The sequence below is a fragment of the Polyodon spathula genome, chromosome 22 (genome assembly GCF_017654505.1).
Source record: "Polyodon spathula isolate WHYD16114869_AA chromosome 22, ASM1765450v1, whole genome shotgun sequence".
NCBI classification, from domain to species: Eukaryota; Metazoa; Chordata; class Actinopteri; order Acipenseriformes; family Polyodontidae; genus Polyodon; species Polyodon spathula.
Genome location: NC_054555.1, coordinates 6,473,321 through 6,498,334, shown reverse-complemented (window position 1 = coordinate 6,498,334; position 25,014 = coordinate 6,473,321). Strand labels below are relative to the sequence as shown.

At 36.3% G+C, this 25,014-nt stretch overlaps 1 protein-coding gene across 4 annotated transcripts in view; it reads right to left on the bottom strand.

Annotated features, from left to right (window-relative positions):
- Positions 1-75: 75 nt before the first annotated feature.
- Positions 76-25,014, bottom strand: part of LOC121297005 (transcription factor COE1) — a 136,387-nt gene continuing 111,448 nt past the window's right edge. For 2 of the 4 annotated variants that reach the window (XM_041223007.1, XM_041223008.1), the window contains exons 11-17: positions 19,593-19,681; positions 7,406-7,471; positions 6,792-6,960; positions 5,223-5,402; positions 3,841-4,035; positions 3,184-3,252; positions 76-980 (exon numbers count right to left, since the gene is read on the bottom strand). In XM_041223007.1, coding sequence (XP_041078941.1) covers positions 3,185-3,252; positions 3,841-4,035; positions 5,223-5,402; positions 6,792-6,960; positions 7,406-7,471; positions 19,593-19,681 — 767 coding nt within the window. In that variant the 3' untranslated portion in view covers positions 76-980; position 3,184. The remainder of the gene's footprint in view (positions 981-3,183; positions 3,253-3,840; positions 4,036-5,222; positions 5,403-6,791; positions 6,961-7,405; positions 7,472-19,592; positions 19,682-25,014) is intronic. The other 2 variants (XM_041223009.1, XM_041223010.1) reach the window with 1 other exon arrangement.

Sequence of the window (25,014 nt, the reverse complement as noted above, 5' to 3'; positions counted from 1 at the left end):
TATATATATATATATATATATATATATATATATATATATATATATATATATATATAGTAGTATCTTTGACTAAAGTAGGGGCAACCCAAGCTGTCAGTCACTTAGACAGAAAAGTAAGCAAACAATTTGAATCTGCCGTTAAAAAAATATAAAATGATACCTTTATATTATGAAAGGAAAAAAAAAATGTTGCAACCACTATCTCAATGCATGACTGATATCCTTGCATTGCATAGCAGCTAATGTTTTCTCAAAGAAGTTTAAAATATATTCTTTTAAAAGAGTTTTCTATTTATGCTTGATTCTGTCTTAAAACTACTGGAGAGCTATCAGCAGACACAAATATATCCCTTTCAAGGTGATATTTTCAACCAGGTTAATGCAAATGTTAAACTATTTATTTATTTAACAACATTTACCAGTTGACCCTTACTTCTCAATTTTAAAAAAATTGATTTAGAGGCCCTAAGTTTTCTACCCTATGCTAATTCTTTTGCTACCCTTTCCTTCTATCATATCTAATCAGTTGCTCTCTTCACACACACAGTTTTATAAACATTATAAATAAAAACACAAAACTCTGATATAGCGCCCCTTGTGTGCATTACAATTTATAAAAGGCATATGATTGTTCGCTGAAATGAAAAACAAATTGGAAAAGCAGATATTTTCCACAACAAAGAATAAATATTTCTTACAATATTCAAACAACACTTTGCCTGTTCCGTGCCTCAGCGGTGTTCACAAGGTTTAGAGATTTAAAAGCTGCTGCAATCTTTTTTTTAATCTTTTTCTTTTTTTTTTTTTTTTAAATGTGATTCCTTTTTAAAAAGGCCTGAGTTATAAGTTCTGCTCCTCGCTGGGACCTGCGGTCAACCTCCTTCTGGAGTTACAAAAAAAAAAAATCGTCTTCAAAGTTGTTTTCTATCCCGGTCGTAGCTTCATCTTCTACATTGGAGGAACAATCATTCCAGGTATAGCTGTTTAAGAGAGAAACAAGGACAAGATAGAGTTATTATAGTGGTAATCCATACGGAAGTGAGTTTATCTGAAGAAACAGGATAATGTATAGTTTTTAGTTGTTTTTTTTTCCGCTTAATTAAACCACACTTCAAGAAGTGTAATACATTTCACCGCAGTGCAATATGAGAGGAACGCAAGTTACTTTACTGGACTCCATGTGTATTTGCTGTTGCTATTTCAAATTTTTCAGCTATGAACCTCTTCCTTTACTTTCATCCGGTTCTTTTGTGGCAAACAGCACAGCATCTTTCAAATCTACACCTGTTGTTGCAAGCTAGATAAAGTGCTGACAACCAGAAACCAGGTCTCCTCCTCCCTGTGTATCTGCGGGCGTTATGTTTGATTATGCAAGCGAAAGCTACCTCTCTAGCACTGGAGTCAACTTCTGCTATGGAATGGAAGTTGATGGAATACCAGTCTAGCTGTTATTTCAGTGGAATATACAGGACTCCCAGCTGTGCCTTTATTTAAAGTGTTAGCCATTGCAATACAGTGAGGAATTTTGTGAACGACAAGTAATAGTTTGTGATACTGTACATGCTGTAATGAAAGAAAGCAGGAAAAGAAGGCAACTGCCCTCCTGTGTCTGTGGTATTCATATGTAAAACAGCTGAACATTTTAACCAGAATGGTTAGGCTAACATGCACAAATCTCAAGAGATTTTATTTAGGCTTTATCTGTATAATATTTACATGTATATGGAGACTATATGTCGCTAACTTTTTTATTTCAGACCTAAGAAAAATGAATTGAATGATGAAGTGGAAGTTCCTTTACCTTACAGTAAAGATTGATGTTGGTTGTTTTTTTTTTGGTGGTAAATATATATAACTTTTTTATTTCAGACCTAAGAAAAATGAATTGAATGATGAAGTGGAAGTTCCTTTTATATATATATATATATATATATATATATATATATATAAATGATGCTAAACACATTTTTAGCAGTTCTACACCAGACACCCATTATATCAACAATTCATTTATTTTAATGTAATTGCTAGTAACACAGGGCTCGATGAGTATCCTTCCTGTCTATGATGTAATTGACAAGCATTTCCATTCAGCCTTGTTCTCATGCCGATCTTATTACTAATGTTTGTCTGGAAGACACAATCAGTGATTCACTGTACTTCTTATTGCATAAATTGACTGCCTTTTTTTTAGTGTATTTGCAAGTTCTCTACGGAATATTTTAATAGATGCTTTCTGATATAGGATTTTCTAGGCAGATGTTGGACTATGAATGACTGCCTCTTGGGTTTTAGGATTTTCTACCATGAGACCTGCCTGACATGTTAATTAAGGATAATGGTCTGTGGACCAAAGTCTACCAGTTATAAAACAAGAGTCTTAAACATTGAGTATGACAATAACTATGACAGTTTATATGTGTCAATTACAAATCAAGCAATAAACCTATGGGGACCAATTTTCCATTGTGCTGTAATGACAAGGCGTGACCTAATATAATTAATTTAAATATTGATGGTAAAAACAACTTCAATTACACCTGTTTCATAGTATCCTTGTAACCTTAAATTCACCTTGTGTTTTCATATTGCATGTCCAAGCATTGCAGCACATAAGCTAAATGAAGGCTCACTTTCAATACAACTTAATAGTGCAATATGAAAAATCTAGCCACAGTTCTATTTTCATTCTATTGACAGAGGCCAGCTTTTGTTTTCTTAAGTACAATGCCGCCAGTTTGACCAAAAACAGGATTTTCAACACCTGTTAACAACTGAATACTTCATGAAGCCATCCAGTTAATTACAAACTGTTTTCAAAGTAGCGACAAGACACAAGAGATTTCATAAAACTTACTGGATTGATTTTTTCCTTCCCTGTATATCTCTTGCTATTTTTAGAAGAGCATTGTCTTTGTGGAATTAAAAGTTCCCCGCAGGTATCAGATTGAAATGCTACATGATTTCAAAACAGCTAAAATGGACCCAATCCTTCCTCCTCTACAAGATTGACAGCCTTGAGTTTCCCCCATTATTTTTCACATTTCCTGCAACAGTAAAAGCTATAGTGACAGGATCTTATCACTGTGAATGGGGATTCTCAGCATGCACTTCAAATGTGTTGCTACTGCACGGGAACACAGAAATATCACAATAAAGGAGAAAGGAAGGGAAATAACATACTTCAGGAGAAGGCCAGGCCCTGAAGTGAGCCTGCAGTGGAGTACTTGCTAGAGTCCACAAAAGACTGATCTGACAGGGGGAGAGAGAGAGGAGAGAAGAGGAGAGAAGAGAAGAAAGAACATGGTGTTATTTACCTACAGCAAGGTGGGTTAGGAACTGCACATGATGGGCTTGCTTCAATAAAACATAAGAATCTTTTGGTCTATTTTGGGGAGTCAGTTTCTCTTGTGCATATTTGTTTTTATCACTAAAGGATTAAAGATGCATAACAGTAGGAAAATCAACACTGTAATTTTTGTTTATACACTGTCTATGACCTTTACATTCTTACAGTTTACTGAATATGGCCCAGTATCTTTAAGTGAGCTATATATTGGAGGGGAAGGCATTTGAATCTACAATATCTGCCCCTACTTGAAAAATAACTGTAGCTTGAAATGAAACTGTACACTGAGGCGAAGTGTTGCAGTTTGTAAACATTTTAACTGCAAGTTTTGATTTGTTATAATTGCACTTACCATCTGGTTCTGTAATGCAATGCAATATAACAGTACCTTTTATTACAGTTATAGAGTAGTGTATAATTGTTTTTCAGTTTTTGTAACGGGGTGGTACATTAGCAGGTGAGGTTTTCTGCTCCTCTGTGTCGTGTCTCACCTTGCAGGCTGTTGCCGTTGGCGCTGCTGCAAGTGGGCGGCGGCGAGGTCTGCGGCCTCACCACTGGGGCGAAGGCGCTCTTCTGTTTCACAGCAGACACCATGTTGGCAGGTGAGAATGAGAATATCCCGGAGGAGCTACTGCAGTTGGAGGGCAGACTGGTTGAGGAGGCCATGGTAGGACTGGATGGCACAACTTTTGAGAAGACAAAAAAAAAAAAAAAAAAAAAAAAAAATCTTTAAAGTAGAGAGTCGGCTGGAATTTATTTCGTCACCTGGAGGAGAGTGCTTCTCTTCACTAATGAATATACTGGTTGTGTCGTGATAGTCCATTTTTCAGTTTCCAGGTTTTTTTTATTTTTATCTATGTATGTGTGCATTTATTTTCTTGATCAGGTGACGCATGTCTTACTGCTGTATGGTAGAAGTTGTAAAGCTGTAAATATGAATAAGAGGGTATGGTATTTATTATCAGATATTGTTTAGTGCTAACCCAAAGATTGCTTTTCTCAGGACTGAGGGCATGGCGTTATTGCTACTTCTTCAAGACAACTAATATTCATGCCCTGCAGTGATATACGATGCACTATACACCACGAGAAATCAACATTCACTGGACTCCCACTCCACTTTTAATACTCTCAGAGCATTTTCTCCTTGAATGATTTTACAATTACTGTGGCAATATATCAGGTGCCCTCTGATTTAGTCTCCTTTCTTTATTGTTGTTATTATTCTATGTTTAGATTTGCTAGCATTCTATTTTAGCACATGTGTAATAATGTCATAATCCATTTATGAAGGCCTAACTAATCAATTAATGAAAATTGGAACTATAAAGCTTTGGCCAGTTTGATTGAAAGTGTCTGTGCAGAATCAGTCAGCCTCTTAAAGTACTTGTTAGCATGGTGGAATCAAAGTGCTGAAATTGAATTGCTACTCCTGCAATTAGTTTATTGATTTAATTAAGAATCTTTAATTTAGAGGCTGGGATTGAAACAGCGTGTGATGTGAGTGGTCAGGCATTACTGACAGGTATTGGAACAATGCTTTTAATTTGATACAGGGGATATGCAATGTTTTTTTTGTTTTTTTGTTTTTTTAAGAAGAAACCTCATTCTTTCAGCTGGAAACAAAAAAGCTCACACAATGGGACAAATGCGCTATGCTTATACTTAAGCTGTGTCTCGCTTTTGTTCTAAAAGGAATTCAAAAACTAAATAAACAACTAAGAATCTAAATTTAACACTTGCTACTCCATACATGTGTCATACATGTTTAAATACACATACATTTATCTGAGGAAAAAACAAACAAACAATGTCTTGCAAATACAACACAGCAATCTTAGAAAGTGAAGAAAGGTAAAATGGCGAGACTCACTGGCATAGGGTGAGTTGGCAGCTGATCCATTGAGAAAGCTTGGCGATCCTCCCAGGTTTGACATCCCAGTGTTGCCGTATCCATTCATACCTGTTGTCACTGAGTTATAGTTCGTCTGCTGAGGTGTGGGGCTTGGCACATACCCATGAGGTGATACGCTGCTCGTGTTCCGAGTGAAACCTGAGGAAGACATGTTATAGTACAGCACACAGTCAATGGAATGCATTTGTATTTTTGTAATTATAGGGTAACAACACAAGTAGTTGCAGTTTATTCATGCCTAATTATAGTTATGATAGTACTTGATATAACTACAGTGCTACAAAGAATCATAAGCCAGTCCAGGGGTTGTAATGAAGCTGTTTCGATCAAAATGTCTCATGAATTGGCAATGGCTTTTTAATTGACTTTAATGCTTTGGTTCACACTAATAACATCTGAATCCATGCCATTAATGTAACAGGTCACAGGGCCCTGGTAAAAAAGACAGTGTTCCTTTAACGCTATCCCAGAGTGTTGCCCTTCCATCTTGGCAGCAGGAGTTCTCGAGTCTTGGAACAGAGAAATATATAACAATAAAGATGAGGATGAGGAGACAGACAGGAAGTCAATGAAAAGAATCAGGCAAGAAACACACTCACTTATTGCTAACACCAATGTAATTTTTACTATAAGACCCATGGGGTGAATGCTGAAGCTTCTGTTAGCAATACATTTTCAGGAAGAACTTTGAGGTGGGGAGGCTGAATTTATGACATGCAATCATTCAGAGACTCCAGCCCAGACCGATACATTGGGTTATTTTAAAATTAAACACACTAAAGATTACATAATATATATTGCAAAATGATGCCGCTATAACCAGTTTAAATGGCAGCAGAACTCAATGGTGACCTTCTAGTGTGGTTGCCCTCTGTGCCAAGATAATAATAAAGATAACATTTAATTTGGTGTTCAGTTACCCTGAAGGGGTAAAGGGGATTGGGTTTCCATTAATACTCTGCAACACTAACAAAAATCTTGGCTTGCATCTAATGTTTATATATAGCAAACAAAACAAAACAAAGTGTCAATGTTATTACATGAGGATGCCTGGATGAAAATAATGGTGTTATGATTGTGTGTTACAAATCGCTTATGCTGTCAAATACAAAAATTAGCACAGGGCCAATTTACCATATGGTGTTTAAAATCTGAAATCTACTAAAATAATTACTCTATCGCTCTATTGTTACTACTCTAAAAAAACAAAAACAAAAAAAAACAGGCTGTTTTACTGCAATTTAAAGGGGACCAAATCCTGTGTTATAAAAGTTTGAAATGTTTCAAAGATATGGTGGGAAATGAATAACAGGTTTAGATGAAAAGCTACAGTTCTGCGTCAAAAGATAACAAAAGGAACGTCTGCTGGGATATTTCCTGCTTCTGCCTAAGAATACCATTTTGCTTACTATGTTTTGCTTTGTATGACCAATAGAGCTGCCTTCACGCTAATCGGGGAGGTCAGACGGTAGCCTGAACACTTTTGATAGATAAGTGAAGATGAGATGCGCTACTCGTTTCCCTTACCCTGATTGGTAGACTCTGACACGTTGACGGCTAGCTGGCCACTGAAGGAATTCACTCCCATCATCCCCGCGTGCACAGATGTGTTGCTGAGGGCTGGGAGCTGGTTGTGGTTCCGAGGGACATTGTAGAGGGCTTCTGCAATGTCCGCTGCCCGCTTCAGGATGATTTCCTGCGCCGAATAAAATAGGAGCAAGTGTTCAGGGGTTTCTCCCAGGCATTGCATTCAAAGACATGATTTTAGTTTTAAAAAGAACAAAGGGGCAGTGTGAATTGGGCAGTTTGGCTTGCTGGTGGAATCTAAGCTAACAGTTCATTACATGTTACTAAATTGATCAAGTCTAGTTTGACTGGAAACAGGGTTGTACACACCTGGCTTGCTAGGACCGTTTTCTATAAGAGCATTTTATTTTTTAATTCATATGACTATGAAGTACTTAACATTGAAGCAGAAAGCAAGCTATGCTATACCCAATCTACTTCTAATGCATAAATAATTTAGGACTTTTGCATTTCGGCCATTATTGATAAAGAAAGGACATGCGTTCATTTCAAATAATAATAATAATAATAGTTTAAAATGTTTGAACAAAAATAAATTAAAAAAAAAACCTTACCTGATTATTATGTGGCATGCCATACAGAGCTTCGACTAAATCTGCAGCTCTTTTCAGTATAACCTCCTGTAGAAAGAAGAACAAACAATAATGAGTAAAGCCTCTGTCTTGCTGGAAGCATTGCTGATTTGCACGATGGCTTTTAGAAATAAGGTCCTGTATTTAAGAAGTCTTCATGCATAGCATCTGCCTCCTATACCCAGTTGTTGTTATTAGAATCGAATGACCCTTCTGCCAGACCCAAGCAAAGGAAAATGTTAGGAAGGAAACCCTTTTTTCCAGACTCCTCAATTACCTGTATATATTTTGTTGAAAAAAAAAAAAGTTAAACTGAGCTTTTAGACTAACTGAGGACAGTATAGTGTAAATAAGTGACGGCCTGTATGCTGTAACTGTATACTGTCAACCCCAGAATCCACTTACTATCTGTGGCATTTGTGTTTTATCCTGAAGAGTTAACATATTGATCATTATGTTGCCCTGTGCTGGTTATTATTTAATCATAACATAATGTTTAACTACAAAAGTGTTTTTGTCTTCTTTACTGCCATTTGATGGTAGAAGCCTTTAATATTAAGGTCCAGTGTCAATAGATGAAGTGAATAAAACAAATAGTTGTTTAGTCCAGTTTATCAGAGAATTTAACAGAGAATGAACTAATACAACAGCACAACAAAACCCGTAAAGATACTTTCCCACATTACTAATAGCTATTCATGCACTTACTACATATTAATTGCATTGGAATGAAGAACTTTGGCAGTTATCTTCCATTTCAATGGGAAAATCAGGACATAATTACAACCATTTTGCTGTCTTCATAATCTCTTCATAAATAACTCTTTTTTAAAACATGTTTCCAAATGACAAGCTTTTAGATCCAGTATTAGCATTTTTCCAATCATAAGATCACTGCTATAGAATATAAAGCAGTTATCATACTTCAGATGGATTTGCATAAATGTAGGTATTCCCACAGCTACAATATCTGTGCATCTGACCTCACACAAAATGTTTAGTTAGTTTATTAGATGTGTCTTCTAACAGGCTGTTAAATGGTTTCACAGAAGGTCATACACTGTATTAAAAGCAGAAACAATTGCAACTTTGCATTTATATGTATTTAAAGCCAAAGTGAATGCTCATTTCTATTTATTGGATTTCAATAATCGGGTTGGTCAAACTTTGTAACGGCTATAACATATTTTTCTGTTGCTGTGTCCAGGAAGGAACAAACCTTATGAAAAACAATATACCACTGGTACAATATCACTGAAAAAAGAAAATGGATGTCTACCGAAAGGAGGCAAAATCAAAAAGAAAAACGTAATGTGGTTACACAACAATGTGAATAATTGATACAAAAATCTATTATATTAGGGTGTTTTGGACTATCATTCATCTTTTTTATATATAAGACAAGATTCTGGACAGAATAAATAAAACAATACATGTATACATATACTATTATAGAGTTTATCAGTGATCAATAAACCTTTCAGAATCAGTCTCATGTAAGTACAATTACTGTAAGTATATTTTCAGGCTTGAGTTTAACTAGAGCATTTACTAGGCTGCCACATGCTGTGTTTACCAGATAGGGTGCATTGGTGAGGTGGCTGAAGGGTGTTCTGTCTTAGGATTCACATTCTGTTATGCTAATACACTAAGCAATATAATATCAGTCTTCTGTTTATAGTGGGTTTACAGAGATTGTGGATGTATGATTTGATCCCGGAGCGAGGTATTAAAAGAAGCTGTGAGAAGGGCTATGAGCACCTTAAAAGGGCAGGCTCTGTTAATAATGAATGAGGCTCTTCAACTAACACCCTGTGCTAGCTAGGCACTTTTCCTTTATCTCACTGTTATATACTCCTAACAGAGACGGCTATGAAATCAATGACAGTGTTGTGTGTGTCTGTAACACTCGATCTACAATACACATTTTTATTTTATTCAAATAAATACAGAAACACATACTGTGCATCAATCAAATACATGTACTTGCATGAATAATTACCAGAACATACATACAGTACATGTCTAAATACATAAAATAAAATTACAAGTTATGTACTGTGATTCCATTGGTGTGTTTAAAATGAAGCAGACTGATGAAGAAGAAATTGCACAGTTGTTTAACATGCGCCGGACAGGATATATATATATATATATATATATATATATATATATATATATATATATATATATATATATACTATATATATATAAATCTTGAACAAAAAAACAGGAGGGGGTAAATTATACTCCACTGTGAGTAGAAATACAGCTGTAGTGATTCTTTTTTTAAATTTTTTATAAGCAGACACACTGAACCTATAAAGTCCTTTTTAAAAGTTAATGCACAAGGGCCTGGAAATGTGCTTGCAGTGCGACAACCAGAAAATTGCTCTCACCTCCCTGCTGTAACCCTCGCTGTGAACAAGCCCTGGAGCGTGTGTATGTGTTCAGCAGCGAACATATTGCCTTTCAATCAGCCCCGAGACCCACTGAACACACAGACAGAACATGACGAGAGGGTCAGGAAAGCAATAAAGATTTTACTGCGCTGTCCAAGGTGCTAAATTCACTCAATAATGGGACTGGTGCCACTGCGTTAACCTCTCATTACTCGCGGTTTGAGGGGAAAAATCAGCTATTCGGAATAGTACCAACTTCATTTTCAACTTTAAGTGTTTCATTTAGTGATACAGGGATTGCAGGAGAGGAAATGGTTTTCAGTATGTGCACAGAAAGCTTTTGATTTGGTGGTAGCCTAACATTTTCTGAATGTATCCGTAGCTTATGGTATATGTACCCATCAGACATAAATTACTGAGGCAAATGTCACTTCCACACACAACTGTAGCCCTGAGCTTGAACCTTCATCACTCAAACATGTTTGTTTTTGTTTTATTTATTTATTTTTGTACATTTTGTATCAAATACATTTTATATATTTGAGTTACGTTTCTAATTTCCACAAAGGTATAAAACAGTCAATGATATGATTTGATTGAGAAATGTTTGTTTAGAGATCAAAACACGAACTAACTTAATAGTATTAAAATAAATAATAATACACATACATTAAAAAAAAAAGTTATTTCTTTATCTATAATTCCAGGTTTATTAAGAAATGTTACCACACTACCTCCACGCACCCGCAGTACTGCTCCAACTAAAGTCATTATGAGCCAAATGATGCATAAGATAGACAATACTGTCAAATATAGGATTACAGCAAATACAGTGGATTCCAAGGAACCTGTGCTACCATTTTGATCAGAGTGGAGGGTGTGTATCTGGCTACTTCAGTCCCCTTCGACATGTTTAATTAACTTTATTATTATAATAATAATAATAATAATAATAATAATAATAATAATAATATAATAATAATAATAATAATAATAATAGTAATCAGTAAAAGTAAATTCAATTATGTTTTACAACGCTTATTTCCTTTTTTTCCTATAGTACAGAGATATCTTCTTCTAAATTGTAACACAAAATATGCTGAGCACATAAAAGCTACAGTGCACTAACGAATTGTTCATTTAAAACTTGTCTCTCTCTGTCCTAAACAAGGCAGTATCCATTGTGATGAATCTCTGCAGACACTAGAGACACCCAGAGGTCTACCTTGCTTATGGCCTAACAAGGCTTTAACTGTATAGAGCTCTGTGGCAGTGTGGCAGGGTGGAAGGCCTGCCCATGTGTGTTTGGGTGGAGAATATTGGGCTGGCAGGGTGGGGGTTAAATTTTTCCCTGTCAAAACACATGGGAATGTAGCTTTGGCTGACAATTGAATACATGATTAAATGATTAATTAGGCTCCAGCCACAGGTGTATAAAATAGGCGCTCATGGGTGTTAGGGAAGAGTTAGTAGGATTAATATCGGTTGTAGAGGTGGAGGTCCGTGTTACGTGTTCCGTGTTGTGCTGTCTGTTTACACTGCGTGAGTTTTTGTAAACCATGTTGTTTTGGCCATGGTGCCTTTTGTTTTGTCAGGGGTGTTTTTGTTGGTGTTTGTACCATGTTATTTTTGTTTATTTGGATTAAAGAGCACATTAGTGCATTAGAACTTGCAGCTTTCTGTGTCTGAGTCTCTATCCCTGCCAATACCATCTGGGCTGTGACGCTACAGTGCCATAAGCTCACATAGACCCGATTAAATGGGGAAGGCTAAAACACCACTGATATTTCTCTATTTAGACAGCACTTCTTTTTAAAATCTTTTCAGTCTTTAAGTCATGATATTCTGAGGCCTGCTTATTTCTGAGACCCGTTTATATTACTGTATTAATTATGATGCCTGGAAATATGATATACCTTCATTAGTGAAGCAGATACTGAAAAAATATAACATTTAGGTCACATCTGGATGTGAATGCAGCACACAAGATACATTTATAAGGAAGCTGAGCTAGATAAAACCTGACAAATTTATCTCCTTGCTTGTTCATTTGCAATTTTATCATGTCCTAATGTTCTATTAGAGCTGTAATACAAGAGGGGTCAGAATCATTCATCTTACAGGAAGACAAACATGATGATGTCATATTTCCTGGGCTGCCATGCTGACCCATGGACTCCATCTATTCCTGGGCTCTGATTTCATTAGCAAAGAGAGCGTTTCTTCGCCACAGCCGGCAGGTTGGTTCTTGGCTGATGGAAATTAGACACATGTTTGTCTGTTTGTCTTCTTCTTATTGCTTTGTCTTACACTAAATATTAGACAACATAACTAACAGTTATGTTTACTTTAAACAGTTTAGATCACACATTTAATTTACCTAATTCTTTTTCACTCTTTTTCTGTGCATGCTAGCATAACCAGGCCTAACCCTCCCTTGAGAAAGCGTTGACACAGACCTCAACCTCCTTGACTTAAGAATTGGATCTGAAAGTCCTATACAAGGCTATTTCCATTTTTTTAAATCTATGACATAATAGTCAGTGTAGTATAGTGACCAATTTACTGTGTCTGTCAATCAGTGAAAACTGGCCATTTATATTTGAATGTGAACATTTATAAAATGGCTTGGACATTCCCTGTATCCTGTATCTGCACGTCCCACACATCTGTGTGATATTGCTTATGTACACTGATCTGTGTAATCAACATCTTCTTAAACAGTGCTTTACAGATATCCCTTTATCAGGGGGAAGCCTGTGTATAGTAATCTGTCTGCCCTGTTCTAGTCTGTGCTCTCTCTGGGCACCTGCTCAGTTTATAATGCTTTCAGCTTTGGAAATCCTGAACGCAAGATGGGTTGGGCATGATGTTTCTTTAGACACATTTCTAAAGCCAGTCATCTATTTCTTTGGTTTGCTCTCCTACTGATATTCTGTGTTAAAAAAAATATTTTGCTTTTCATGTGCCGGAAAAAAAAAAAAAAAAAGTGTTTGCTTCCTGAAGACTTTCGTGTCACATCAGATGTAATTTGTTTTAATGACTCCAAAGTTTAACAAGACAAAAAAATAAATATATGTCAGAGGAGCTATTTTGTCACACAATTATTATTATTTTTTTAAAATAGGCACCTGCTTTTTTAAAGTCTTGTAACATTTACACTACCCAGCCAAACATTTAAAAATATAAACTGAGCTGCAATATATTGAGATGTATCTTTTAAACACATAAGACAGGTGGAGCTTTTCAAGATGGAATTTGAACATTCCAGTTTCAGCATTAAAATTCAAAATTGACCTTTGGATTAACCCATTTAAATTTCCTGAGGTATCAAATCAAATTAACAAAACCAGTTCTATATAGTGTATATAACAAAATGTTTCTTATTCCCTGGTTTAAAGGAGGAATGCTACTAATACAGTTTTGAAACATGTTTCCTCCCAACCTGCATAGAACAATGGCCTTGTGCAATGGCACATGACCGGCACACTGATCAGCATTCCGATTACTGATTCCTACTTCCCAGCCTCCAAAGGTCAAGTGTCAGGGTAGCATATGGTGAACCACGAATGACATCATTAAAGCTATTATGAAAATGACCTCATTCAAACCTACCGACTGAATTATTTATTTTTCAGTTGTTAGCAACACTCTGGAGAACTACCGTTTCCTCACTGACAGCTTGCCAGTTTAAAAGGTGTGAAGTCATATTTATTTTTGTTACACAGTATTTTATTTTACAGATGTGTCTTGTATTCAGTACAGATCATTCTATCAGTTATTTGGAAAAACTGACACTGACAAACTGCTAGCAAAACTCTTTCTATCCACCCTAACCATGGTGTATGTTCAGACCTAATAAAGCCACACTGCAGTGCCATTATCCTCATATGTTTCCCTCAACAACTCACAGAATGCTATCTGGAGCTGGAATTCTTTGTTGGATTTTGCTTCATGGCTTTTTTTTTTATCTGGGTACCTCTTTACTGTACACTGTCACAAGACCTTGAGTAAATGATTTAATTATGTTTAACACTAATGCAAGTGACTTCTTTTCCATTTAGTATTCAAGCAGGACAGACCCATGTTTGGAACTAGCCAAGCGTGAATCTGCCAAGCCTGGATGAATGTTTCAAGGAGATCTCTTGACATCACTGGCTCCCCTAGGAGCTATTGAAGGGCACAGTGGGACACCTACAAGCACAGGTAGACCTGACCTCAAACTGCATGGGATTTTGAGAAGGTAAGTAAGCTTGGACATAAGGGTCACACAAATAAGAATATTGCACTTATTATGTGAACAAAATTCTTTATTGGGTGCAAGTTGTATCGGGCACAACTACTAAGCTATTTCATTTATAGATACCCATCATTGAATAAATTGTGTAGCTTTATCAGAACTCCTTCAAAATCTTAGAAATATTGGCCATGATGTCAAACACCTCTCATTACGTTCAGCTGAAGTCAAAGTTTCTGTACAGGGATTATTGTTCTTGACTTTAAATTGTAAAGATAACCTTCAGTCAGGATACATTGTTTTAGATTCTAGGCTCTCCAACATTTCAACTGCATGTTAGTCAATCACAAAACACAATCATTTCAATTTGAATGTTTAATGTTTAAAGAGTAATAATAATAATAATAATAATAATAATAATAATAAATAATAATAATAATAATAATAATAATAATAATAAATAATTATTCCAGACATTTACTGAAGGATTTTTCATATAACATTCCAAAACAGTATCGCTTTGACAGTGGGTATGGGAGTGTCAGTTCAGCGTTATAAATAATGGGATTCCTGAGAGTAATTAGGTTACATGGTTTGATACAGGACAGCTTGGGGAGAGTCTCAAAGCACTGGATTCCTGTACAGCTTGTAAATCCAGTCAGAGATGAAAGACTCCCGGTGAAGAAGGAACACATCTGATAAAGTCATGTGAGTGACCCAGCCATTTATCAGTGAAACCTCTCATTACTAAACAAGCAGCCTCACACACAAACCGAACACATTGACGATCATAACAATCAGTCTGCGCGCTTTTTCACTAATGTTCTCTTGCTGCATAATTCATAAATCATTCCCGTGACTCAAAGGTTACTCTCCGCAAGTCAATATCCCTGGGCCTGCCTGCCTGCCTGCCTGCCTGCACTACCTACCAGAAACTGCCGACTTTATTAAACAACTGTGAGTCCTGTGCTCTTTTCACTGGTCTCAGTCCCTTCTTTATTCTAGGTTATAAATTGGGATCCCTTTTCTAAAGCCTAATTCAGGCTGATTTCTCTCTCATGCACAGTCTGAAGGTTAATCTAGGATGAGAAATCTAGGGCACTACCTTTTTTTTTTTTTTTTTTTTTTTTTGGACCAGGTGGCTTTGAGATGCTAGGAATTTGTTTTCTTCATAAAACCACAAAAAGGCCACAGATTGGAGCTGCCTAACCTGAACCAGGGCCAAGAGATTGTCGGTCTTCAGTGAATACGCTCTGAACAATTAGAAAAATCTGCTTTAAAATAATCTCTTCACATGCATATTTAAAAACAGAAGTCGTCTCGAACTAGAATACTTTTACAAAATACAGCTCTCTAATGAAAGCTTAGGATAGGTTTAACCCTCAAATCTACCCAACACACCCCTCTCCCCCCTTCACCTGTCTATGACTGACTTCAGCAGTAGAAAGAAATGCCTTCAACAAACTGTTATTGCCTCAATAAAAAAAAAAGAAATCAATACTGCAGAAATGAACAAGAGGAGAGAGCTGTGTCTGAGACACCAAAGAACAGCATTTCTAGAACATCTGATAATAAACAAGTTGGAGTCATTAAAAGGGTAGATTTGGTTTAGCATTTTTATTGAGCATAAATTGGTCTTGGCTTATCTTAATAGGGGTGTGTGTTTTTTTGTGTGACTCAATTACTGTTCCGTAAGCAATAATAAAGTCGTAGGTGCTGCATGTTCGATCGGCTGATCTCAGAGAACGCCGCCCTGGACAGCTGACTTTACTATGATGGATCACCTGGCTTGCTCTCTAAGTGGAGCCAAGTTCCTTCCTGCTGTGAGGAGAGTTTTACTAGTCTTCACTTAACCCCTTCAAGACAGTGCAAAGCTAAAACATCCTTTCCTTCATTCCGTTTAACGCCATGGGGAAACACACAGATTCCTGCAATGTTTACAGCTTGTACAATTGGGTGTTGGAAGTTAGCCGATGAAGAAGGTAGATTCTCCCGTATATAAAACCGGTCATATTTTGTCATATATGTTTATTTGTTAAAAGATTGGATATTCATTGAGATAGCTGGTCTTCATTTTCAGTTTCTGCAATGGGAAAGGCTTTCAATGTGGTACCTGTATTGGTAGTCACCACTGAAGAGCCACCACCCCAGTTTGCTGTTCAGATTTCAAGAAACCTGTCTTTAAAATATCGAGAGAGACACAAAATTGATTCTTCCTGTCAGCTACTTTTCTACAGTATGTTGTTTTAAACAGGAGAGCTTCAATGCGCAGGTCAAGTTAAAATAAACACATTTGTTATTATTCTCAGTGGAAATCAGCAACTTTATTGAAACAGCAGCCAAACCCTTCATCATTACTCATAGTAGTGCTGTTTATGAGAAGGAATAGACTCAGCCCTGGTTTTCCCATTAAATATGTTTGTAGAAAAAGCATGACAACTTAAATTTAAATGATAATAACTAACATCAAATCTACTTTACAGCTCGATATAATCAAGCATTCTTTACTCTGAGTGATAGCATCAAGATACAGCATCCTGAATCACCATCATGAGCTAAGACATTTTTCAATTAAACATATTCCCTGAACCAAATAAAAAACAAAACCAGCTGCAGTCCAACATATGCTTGTGATTACGGTTTTCATTGCATGTGTATATCTTCCACATGTTTCTCCTGTAAAGAAAGGTGCTGCAGATTGGCTCACTGTCAGTGGCGTACAGTAATTGTCTGGTGTGGCACAGTACAGTATGCAGTTACATGCCATTAAATGGTTAATTGACTCCATGCTTGTTTGCCGAGCCCTCACTGTTCCAATTACAAAAGCAGCCTCGGCCCCCTGTCGCAGGGTGTTCTCGTTGTAAATTTCAATTTCCAGCATGAGGCTAATGTGAACTAATGAACTGAAACCCTATCACATTGTCTTCAGTTTAAGCCATTGAAACACAACTTGTTGATATTTCATGGACACTGATACTTAGCTGTGCTCACATCTCAAAAGTGGCTGTCATATGGCTTGATTTCCCATACGGCACTGGCTGGAAAATTATACTTAAATCAGTTCATGCAATTCTATAACACATTCAGTGAAGTTCTTTTATACAACATTCACCCTAATGCCTGACACATTTTTATTACGCCTGAACTGAACAAATCTATGTAGAAAGCGTTTATATTGTGTTATTTATTGTTTAAGGTACAGTATTTCACCCAGACATTAAAAAGGTCATGATTGGTGATGAGCAGTGTGTTTCCATAACAACAGTCAGCCAGCGATGATGTCTAATGATGTTGCATTGGAACAGGCTGCTCATCTGGTGGGGAACATGAATACAGGTCATGTAGTGCGGCCCCAGATGGAGCCCAGGAATACAGTACTGGGGAGCCATATGGCGAGGAATGTGGAGCAAGGAAACTGTTCAGTTTCTGTGTGGCAGGATGAACTGAAGAATGATGAGCTTATACTTCCTATTGTTTATTAACAAATGCTTCCCCTGGCAACAACTTTTCAAGACATGAAGATTTGAGAGAGAGAGATATAAAATTATGTGAAATATATGAAGTTACTTAATTTACTAAACTACACTGTGTTGCAATATAGTATACAGTAATTACCTTAAGGCAGTAACTGGTTATAACTGGTTTATATGAGCAAAAAATCTTGCTTGCATTTGGTTTAAATTATTATTGAGTTATTCAGTTATGCATAATGTGTCAAATTCTATTTGTGACATTTTTTCAACCATGCCCTTTCATTTATTTCACTAGGGTCAGTTGAGGTAGGCTTGAATGATCAGTTTCCCTGGGTAATAGTTTTAACCACAGAAACTACTTTCATCGTATTGATTAGGTGATGTCTGAAAATTGCATCAAAGTCCTTGGAACCTCTCAGAAAAACAGTTACATGAGATGAACTGCTGGGGTTGTTAATGGCTTGAGGAAGCTGTCTTTAAGACATGCCACCAGCAGAGACATTGCATATGATCAGCTGGATGTACTTCACAGTATCCTGCTTTTAACCACTTAATACAAACTATTTTACACATAGCTGTCTGCGCAGAACCAGGCAAAAACAATACTATATCGTCCATCTGATTGAAAACCTCCTTTGTCTGTAATTTTGGTGCACATTTATGGAGGTATGTTTTTGTCACCCCTAGAACCGCGTGCTTGTACACACATAAGTAATCCTACTGTATTTTATCAAATATTTTTTATATTTTTTTTAAATTATTGTATGCTATCTTAACTAAATAAAACATTTAAATAGTATTAACATAAAATAACAGCCAATGAAGAAACAAGATCATGTACAAGCGTCCAGCTCTCATTTTTTATATGATTTTCCAGATAGACTGGTAGCTCTCAGCAGATTGATAAGGCGTTCCAGTGCAATAACACTGCAACAACTGGTATTCTGTAGGAAATCATATGGACTATATGACCCATATGGGTATTGCTATATACAAATAGAAATAAACAAGAGCATCCATCCAGGTTTCCATTAAAAATGCATTTATGTAATTAAGAAAAAAAAAAAAGCACATGCAAAAAAAAAAAAAGAAAAACCTGCATCACCCGTAAAACAAAGGGTTACTCCACTTCTTTCAGGTTGTGAACCAAACACCTAAAGGTCACCCATGCCATGGTTTAATACTCATGCTACATAAGGAATGAATACAAATGTGTTAGTCAGGCAGGGTGAGTTAAATTAGAAGGTCAGACAGAACTGCGAGGGCTGAAAAATCACCCAGCAATGGCCGTAATTACTCTTTTTAGTCTATTAAGTGTTGTTGTTCTATCAGGACTCTGGGGTATAGGGCATGAAGTACAAGAGAAAGTAATGTGTGTTTATTACTCCCACAGGATCAATTTACACGGTGGTTTTCTGCTCAAGGAGCACAACGCGTACCAATAAGAAAAGACTTTCCTTTATTCCGCTACTTTTTGATTATTTCACTTAAAAGCTGAGCTACTGGTAGTCATCTGTGCGGAATCACCCTCACAAATATAAGAGCAAAGGGGTCCTTCTTACACACGTCAATTGTGACCTATGATACAGGCCATAGGAAACCTGACATTGACAATTTACATCCATAACATTCAGCTGATTTACAAGATGTCATAAAGTACGTATAAGGCCCCTGGTTATTTTTACATGCACAACAGAAACACTACTGTTATCAAATTATCTTGAGTTAAACAGTGAAACAGAGGAATGCCTTTGTGCTCAAATGCTTGGTGTCTCTCTCTCTCTTTGTGTGTGTGTGTGTGTGTGTGTGTGTGTGTGTGTGTGTGTGTGTATAAGACCACTCTTTCCAGGAGTGATTAGTGAATTTGAGAAAATTGAGAGCACTTATGTGCCCCGAACACTGGGGACTAAATCAATTACACCCATACTTACACCTTTACAGACAATTACAGCATTAACTCTGCCATGGGTCCAATTTGAATGAAAGTGGAAAATAAGCCATTTCATGAACCTGTATTCGTGCAAGTCTTTATTATGGAAAAAAATATTGGTACTGACCTTTGGTAAACGCTCAGGGTCACCCGGATGTCTAGGGATGACCTTTTGTAACCTCTGGAAGCCGTAGTCAATGGTTGGTTCATTCAAAGCTACAGAAAAACAAGAATGTAGATGCACATGCTTAAAACAAGGTTGGAGTCAAACACTCCTAGTCCCAAATAATGCAAGATCTTTGGTGCTCTTAGATAACCTCTCATTCACAGAACAGCAAGTCCTATAGTAGGACTGGAGAACCAGGAACCCAACACACCTCCACATGCTGCTGCATTACTGTGGTGTTGCATGGATGTCTCTCTTCCAAATACTGCCCAGACCCAACTCTGCTTAGCTTCTAATATCTTAGGAGAAGCTACAATGCTGAAGACTGTACTACACTCTTCCTATGTTGTCCACAGGCAGGGAAGGGGAACTAATTGTCTATTGGAAAAACCTAAAGTACACAAAATCCACTAATAGCAGATCTTTTATATCCACGTACTACTACAGTACAGAATAGTATGTATGCGTTTTTAACTAAGATACTGTAGGATTATAACACAAGTTTTGTATTTTTTGCTATTGGTGTGTTTGTGTGTTCTGTTATATCTGTATGTGTGACTGAAGCAACAAAGAACTAGGTAAACAAAAATAGAAGCTGTACTTATTATTATTATTATTATTATTATTATTATTATTATTATTATTATTATTATTATTATTATTATTAATGAATGGCTCCAGGCATGTCTATTTTCAAAGACAGTATTTTTATAGATGAGCTCACACTTTTGATTAATTGGGTTTACATTATTTAATTTTTTAGCACATGTTCCTGGTGCATTAATTTCTAGCTGCATAGCTTGTAAACATATTTGACAAACACTGAATCCACTTTAATTCACTGCAATGTACTAGTGAAAAACATATGGTAAACAGTTAAAAAAAGTGTGCATATATATATATATATATTAACTATACATCTTAAAATACAACTAAAGTTCTTGAATTTATATATACAATCTTGCTAATGGAAGCCCTTCATATTCCTATGAAAGTAGATTGCCCTAATTTGCAAAGTAAGAGTAAAATGCAGATATGATAATCTGGGGATTTGAAAGGACATTTACTTTGAAACAGTAAATTTAGTGCTGCAATTACACCAATAAACTCTTTAACTTGTCAACTTTGTAAATCTAAAAGGCTGCCAGTCATTCATGAAATGAGAATCATGCTTAAAACCACAGAGTGACAGGTACCTACTTTTTAATGCAAGAGAAGTATAGTAAAATGGCCAAATAATCATTTACCAAAGTATATCATTCAAAAGAGTTCTGTAAAAAGCCTGACTGACTCACTAGAGCACTGATTTTTTTTTTTTTTTAGGTCCCAGGTAACGACTGTAGGTAGGTAAATAAATCCTCTTTTGGAATAGTCCTATGATTACAATAAAAAAAGTAGTCAAGTTAAATATAATATATATATATATAATGTAATATATACTGGAAAGAAATTATATATAGACTTTCTTAAATTAATGAAGTTATATTATTTTCATTATTTTTTAAAATAAATTTAATTCCATGGAGTAACTTCCCTACACAGTATGCCATATTGCAGAAAACCTCCAGAAAAATAATATTGCTTGAATTACAATGATCTAGAATGTAGATCTTTTCCTGATGACAAAGCTGTGTGAAGGGGAACACATTACAGTACAGGACATCGAGTTATAGTTAAGAAAGCGTCTGTATGCATCAAGAGTATTACAAATTAATTAGCCATATATATAAAAAACTTGAAAACAACATATACATGGCACATACAAAACACAATTAACACCAGGCAAGATATTTACATAAATCAAAATGGTGCATGACTGTATTAACACTGCTATAATACAGTATATAAAATAGCTAGGGCATATGCCAATTACTGGTTCTATGCACTGTAACTGTTTGATAAAAAATAAAAACATCCTGTTTCTTTTTTTTTTTTTCTCTGTGTCTGCAAGTACATCTTTAATTAAAGATAATGAATCTATTTTGTGCCAACAATGCTTCGATTGTTAATCAAAAGATTGTCTAATGTGATTGTGAGAGGAATTTGTTTCCCAGAGTCTCACTGCCAAGGGTAGCAGTATGATTGACACTTAATATAAGCAATTAAAAGAACTTGTTGAAATATCATATGGAGCTCACCGCTCAGGGGTGTTGTACAGAATGCAAGATTGAAGAGAAGGCATTCAAGTGCTACAAAAGTAATTGAATAAGACATGTCTTAACATTATTATTTAAAGAAAAATAAATAAACTGTAGATATGGGTGTCAGTGCTGAGGCACTCCATGGAAGCCAGGAAGGCAGTAATAATAATTCATTCTCCCTCTCTTGATTTTGTTTCCATAGTGGGTTCAGACTCATTTGCACCCAGTGTTTTATTAAATCAATACAGCGCTTTTGACCATTTTAAATGACATAAGTGGCTTCTAAAAATTACAGCTTTTTTCATTACTTTTAAAATAAATAACAAACAAAAGAAAGAAAGAAAAAAAAGCATTTTTCAACATTATGACTTTGCTAGTTTCAGATTTCCCCTTTTTAATCTGTTATCGTTCTAACAATTATTTAATATGCTCACTATGAAGATAACAATTTGCATGTAATGAAATGTACTGCATGTGTTACAAGCACAGTCAAGCATGCTTCTGTATTCCTAATATGTGTTCAGTCCCCATATTCTTCTATTTGTTTTCCTCAGCTAGTTATTAGGAATCTCTCCCAGTTAGTAAAAGTCTATTAAGCTGATGCCTAATTGCTAATTGCCCTGAGAGAAATTACTTGATATTTTAGCCCTCTGTATGCATTTTTACTGCTTTGCTGAACCCCAAGGCTTGAAACTGGACACATTCGAAAGTGGCGAACAGCTCTGCTGGAATGAACATCAGATTCCTTTTGCATAGCAGTTTGATCATTCCTGTTTTTTCTATGTGTTTATTAACACACATCTGAGCTTGTTATCTATAAAATGTAGATTGGGTGTCCTCTATGAGGTCTGGTAAATTGTTCCTGTCAGGCTTCCCAAGGGAAGCAGTTTCTAAAAACAAATTTGTTCTGTATGTCCCCACTACATTAAAGTCGCGCTCAAGCACAGTCTCTGATTACAAATGAGCACATGTACCTGTACACTATTGTGAAACCTGCCCTGGAATATTGTCATACCTTCAGACAGATTTAACACCAGGAAAAAAAATAAAAACACTCCCCCCTCTTTTTATTCTCTCAAAATGTAATAAACTAAAACACACAGACAAAAAAATAATTTCACAAAACTAATTAGAAGGAACTTTAGGCTCAAGAGCTTTTACACAACCATTTAGGGTTGTTTACCTTATTGATAATTTTAGTTATGCCTTTCAGAAATAAGTGGTATTCATTTTAAAATGCTGCAAAACAAGCCATCCATGGGGCTTGGCAGGCAACTAATCTAGAACCATCACTCTATTCTCAGATAAGGATTCTAACCTGCACCTCTGCTCTGCTTGCATGTTATTTGAGAATATCATGGAGCCAGTACTGTGTTTCTACTGGTGTTAGTCAATTATGACAATAGCTTTGCTGTTCTGCAGAGCAGCACCTGTAATAATGCCATCAACAATGATACAACACGCTGCCTGATAACTACATGACTCGCTGCCCTCACAGCCCAGCGAGCACTGTGACACTGCACTTATATCATCTCGTTTGTTTGGGAATGAGCTCAGTCCAGTGCTTGCCAGGAATAGGCAGGCGATAAACGGCATTGATTTAACACATCTTGTTTTCAATCATGCTCAGATTCTCCGAGCAAGTGTTTTTGCCTGTTCGTTGGCTTGTAGCTTATTTCTGTTGAGCCAACTCAGGAATGAAAAGGTCATGAAGTAAGACATGGTTTGCTGGAAGACTCAAACGCAGGGGAGACAAATACTGTCAGCTGCAAACGCAACAGCTCGGTATCCCCTTACCATTGTATGTGTTGTGTTGGTTGTATTTAAACGTCCATGCCGCTTGACTCCTGTAGCTCACAGTGATGCATTTTCTTGCTGTTTTAAGAACTTTTTATTTTGCTGTATTCCTTTATAAACTAAATTGTGGAGAGGACTTCAGCCCTTCAGTTTCCATATTGAAAGTTGTACAACTTAGATCATCAGTAAAAAAAAAAAAAAAAAAAAAATCTAATTTCTGGACAAACACCATGTAGTAGTTTCTTCTAAATACTTCATAGCCTAAATGACTTATTAACCACATTTCCCTTCCAAGTGTATCTGTTACACTTCACTAAGAACTTGTTGGAAAACAGAAATGCTGCTGATTTATGCTGATTTTCTCAAAAACATCAAAATTAGAAATGAGACGGATTTAGCTTCAGGCCAACAATATATCATATTTAAATGGGCTTCCTGTAATTATGGACACTGCCTAAACACCACTGGCCTATAACGCTTTGATGAGCTAGTGCCTGTGTAATAATGAGCCAGGTGATTGGTTGGCCCTGTACAAGCACACGCTAATGTAGTGATATTGAGATGGATTGCAGTGGTCAGCGTGTAAACGCAGGGCTGCAGTTTTAGATGTCAGGATCTGTTTACTCTCTTCATTGCTATCGATTTTTAGATTCTGCACATCTTCTCACTAGCTGAGCAGATAATATATATTTACGAAAGGGAGAGAGAGAGAGAGAGAGAGAGAGAGAGAGAGAGAGAGAGAGAGAGAGAGAGAGAGAGAGAGAGAGAGAGAGAGAGAGAGAGAGAGAGAGCTGTTGAGCACGGTCTTTTGTTTTCTGAGATGATCTCAGTGCAAGTAAAAGGTGTGCACCCCCAGACAAAACAGAAACAGGATCCTCAAACCTTTTTTCCAAATCTTTCCAAACAGTCATTCACCAATCATCATCCACGAACTGTTTCAAATTTAGAAAAAAAACAAAAAAAAACACTATTTTATAGTGGTTGTGCAACACATATTTTTTGGGTTGTGTTTGGAAAGAAAGTGGTGCAAACTGCACTGGGGGATATGCAAAGTACATTTATGTTACACTAGGTAGCAAAGCAAATACAATTGCATGTACAGTAATGGGAAAATCCTAAAGCACCACTCTGCCTGTTACACCCAAGCATGCAGTAAGACTGTATGTGGATGGACCTTGGTCCTTATTCTATTGCATTTGCATAGGATTGAGATGCACATTTTAGAAGTGCTTTACTTTAAGGGATCCTACAGCACTTATCAGAGAAGAAGTACACACTCCAGAGCCCTGGCCAAACAATACTCAACACTGCTTGAGGGGATTGCTTTGGAAACAAGCATACATACCCAACAAACTGTGATGTATAAACAACTTCTCATAAATAAATAAACTGTGACCTGGGGTGTCATTCCTTAAGTACTGTAGTGTCCTCTTTTGAGAAAAAAA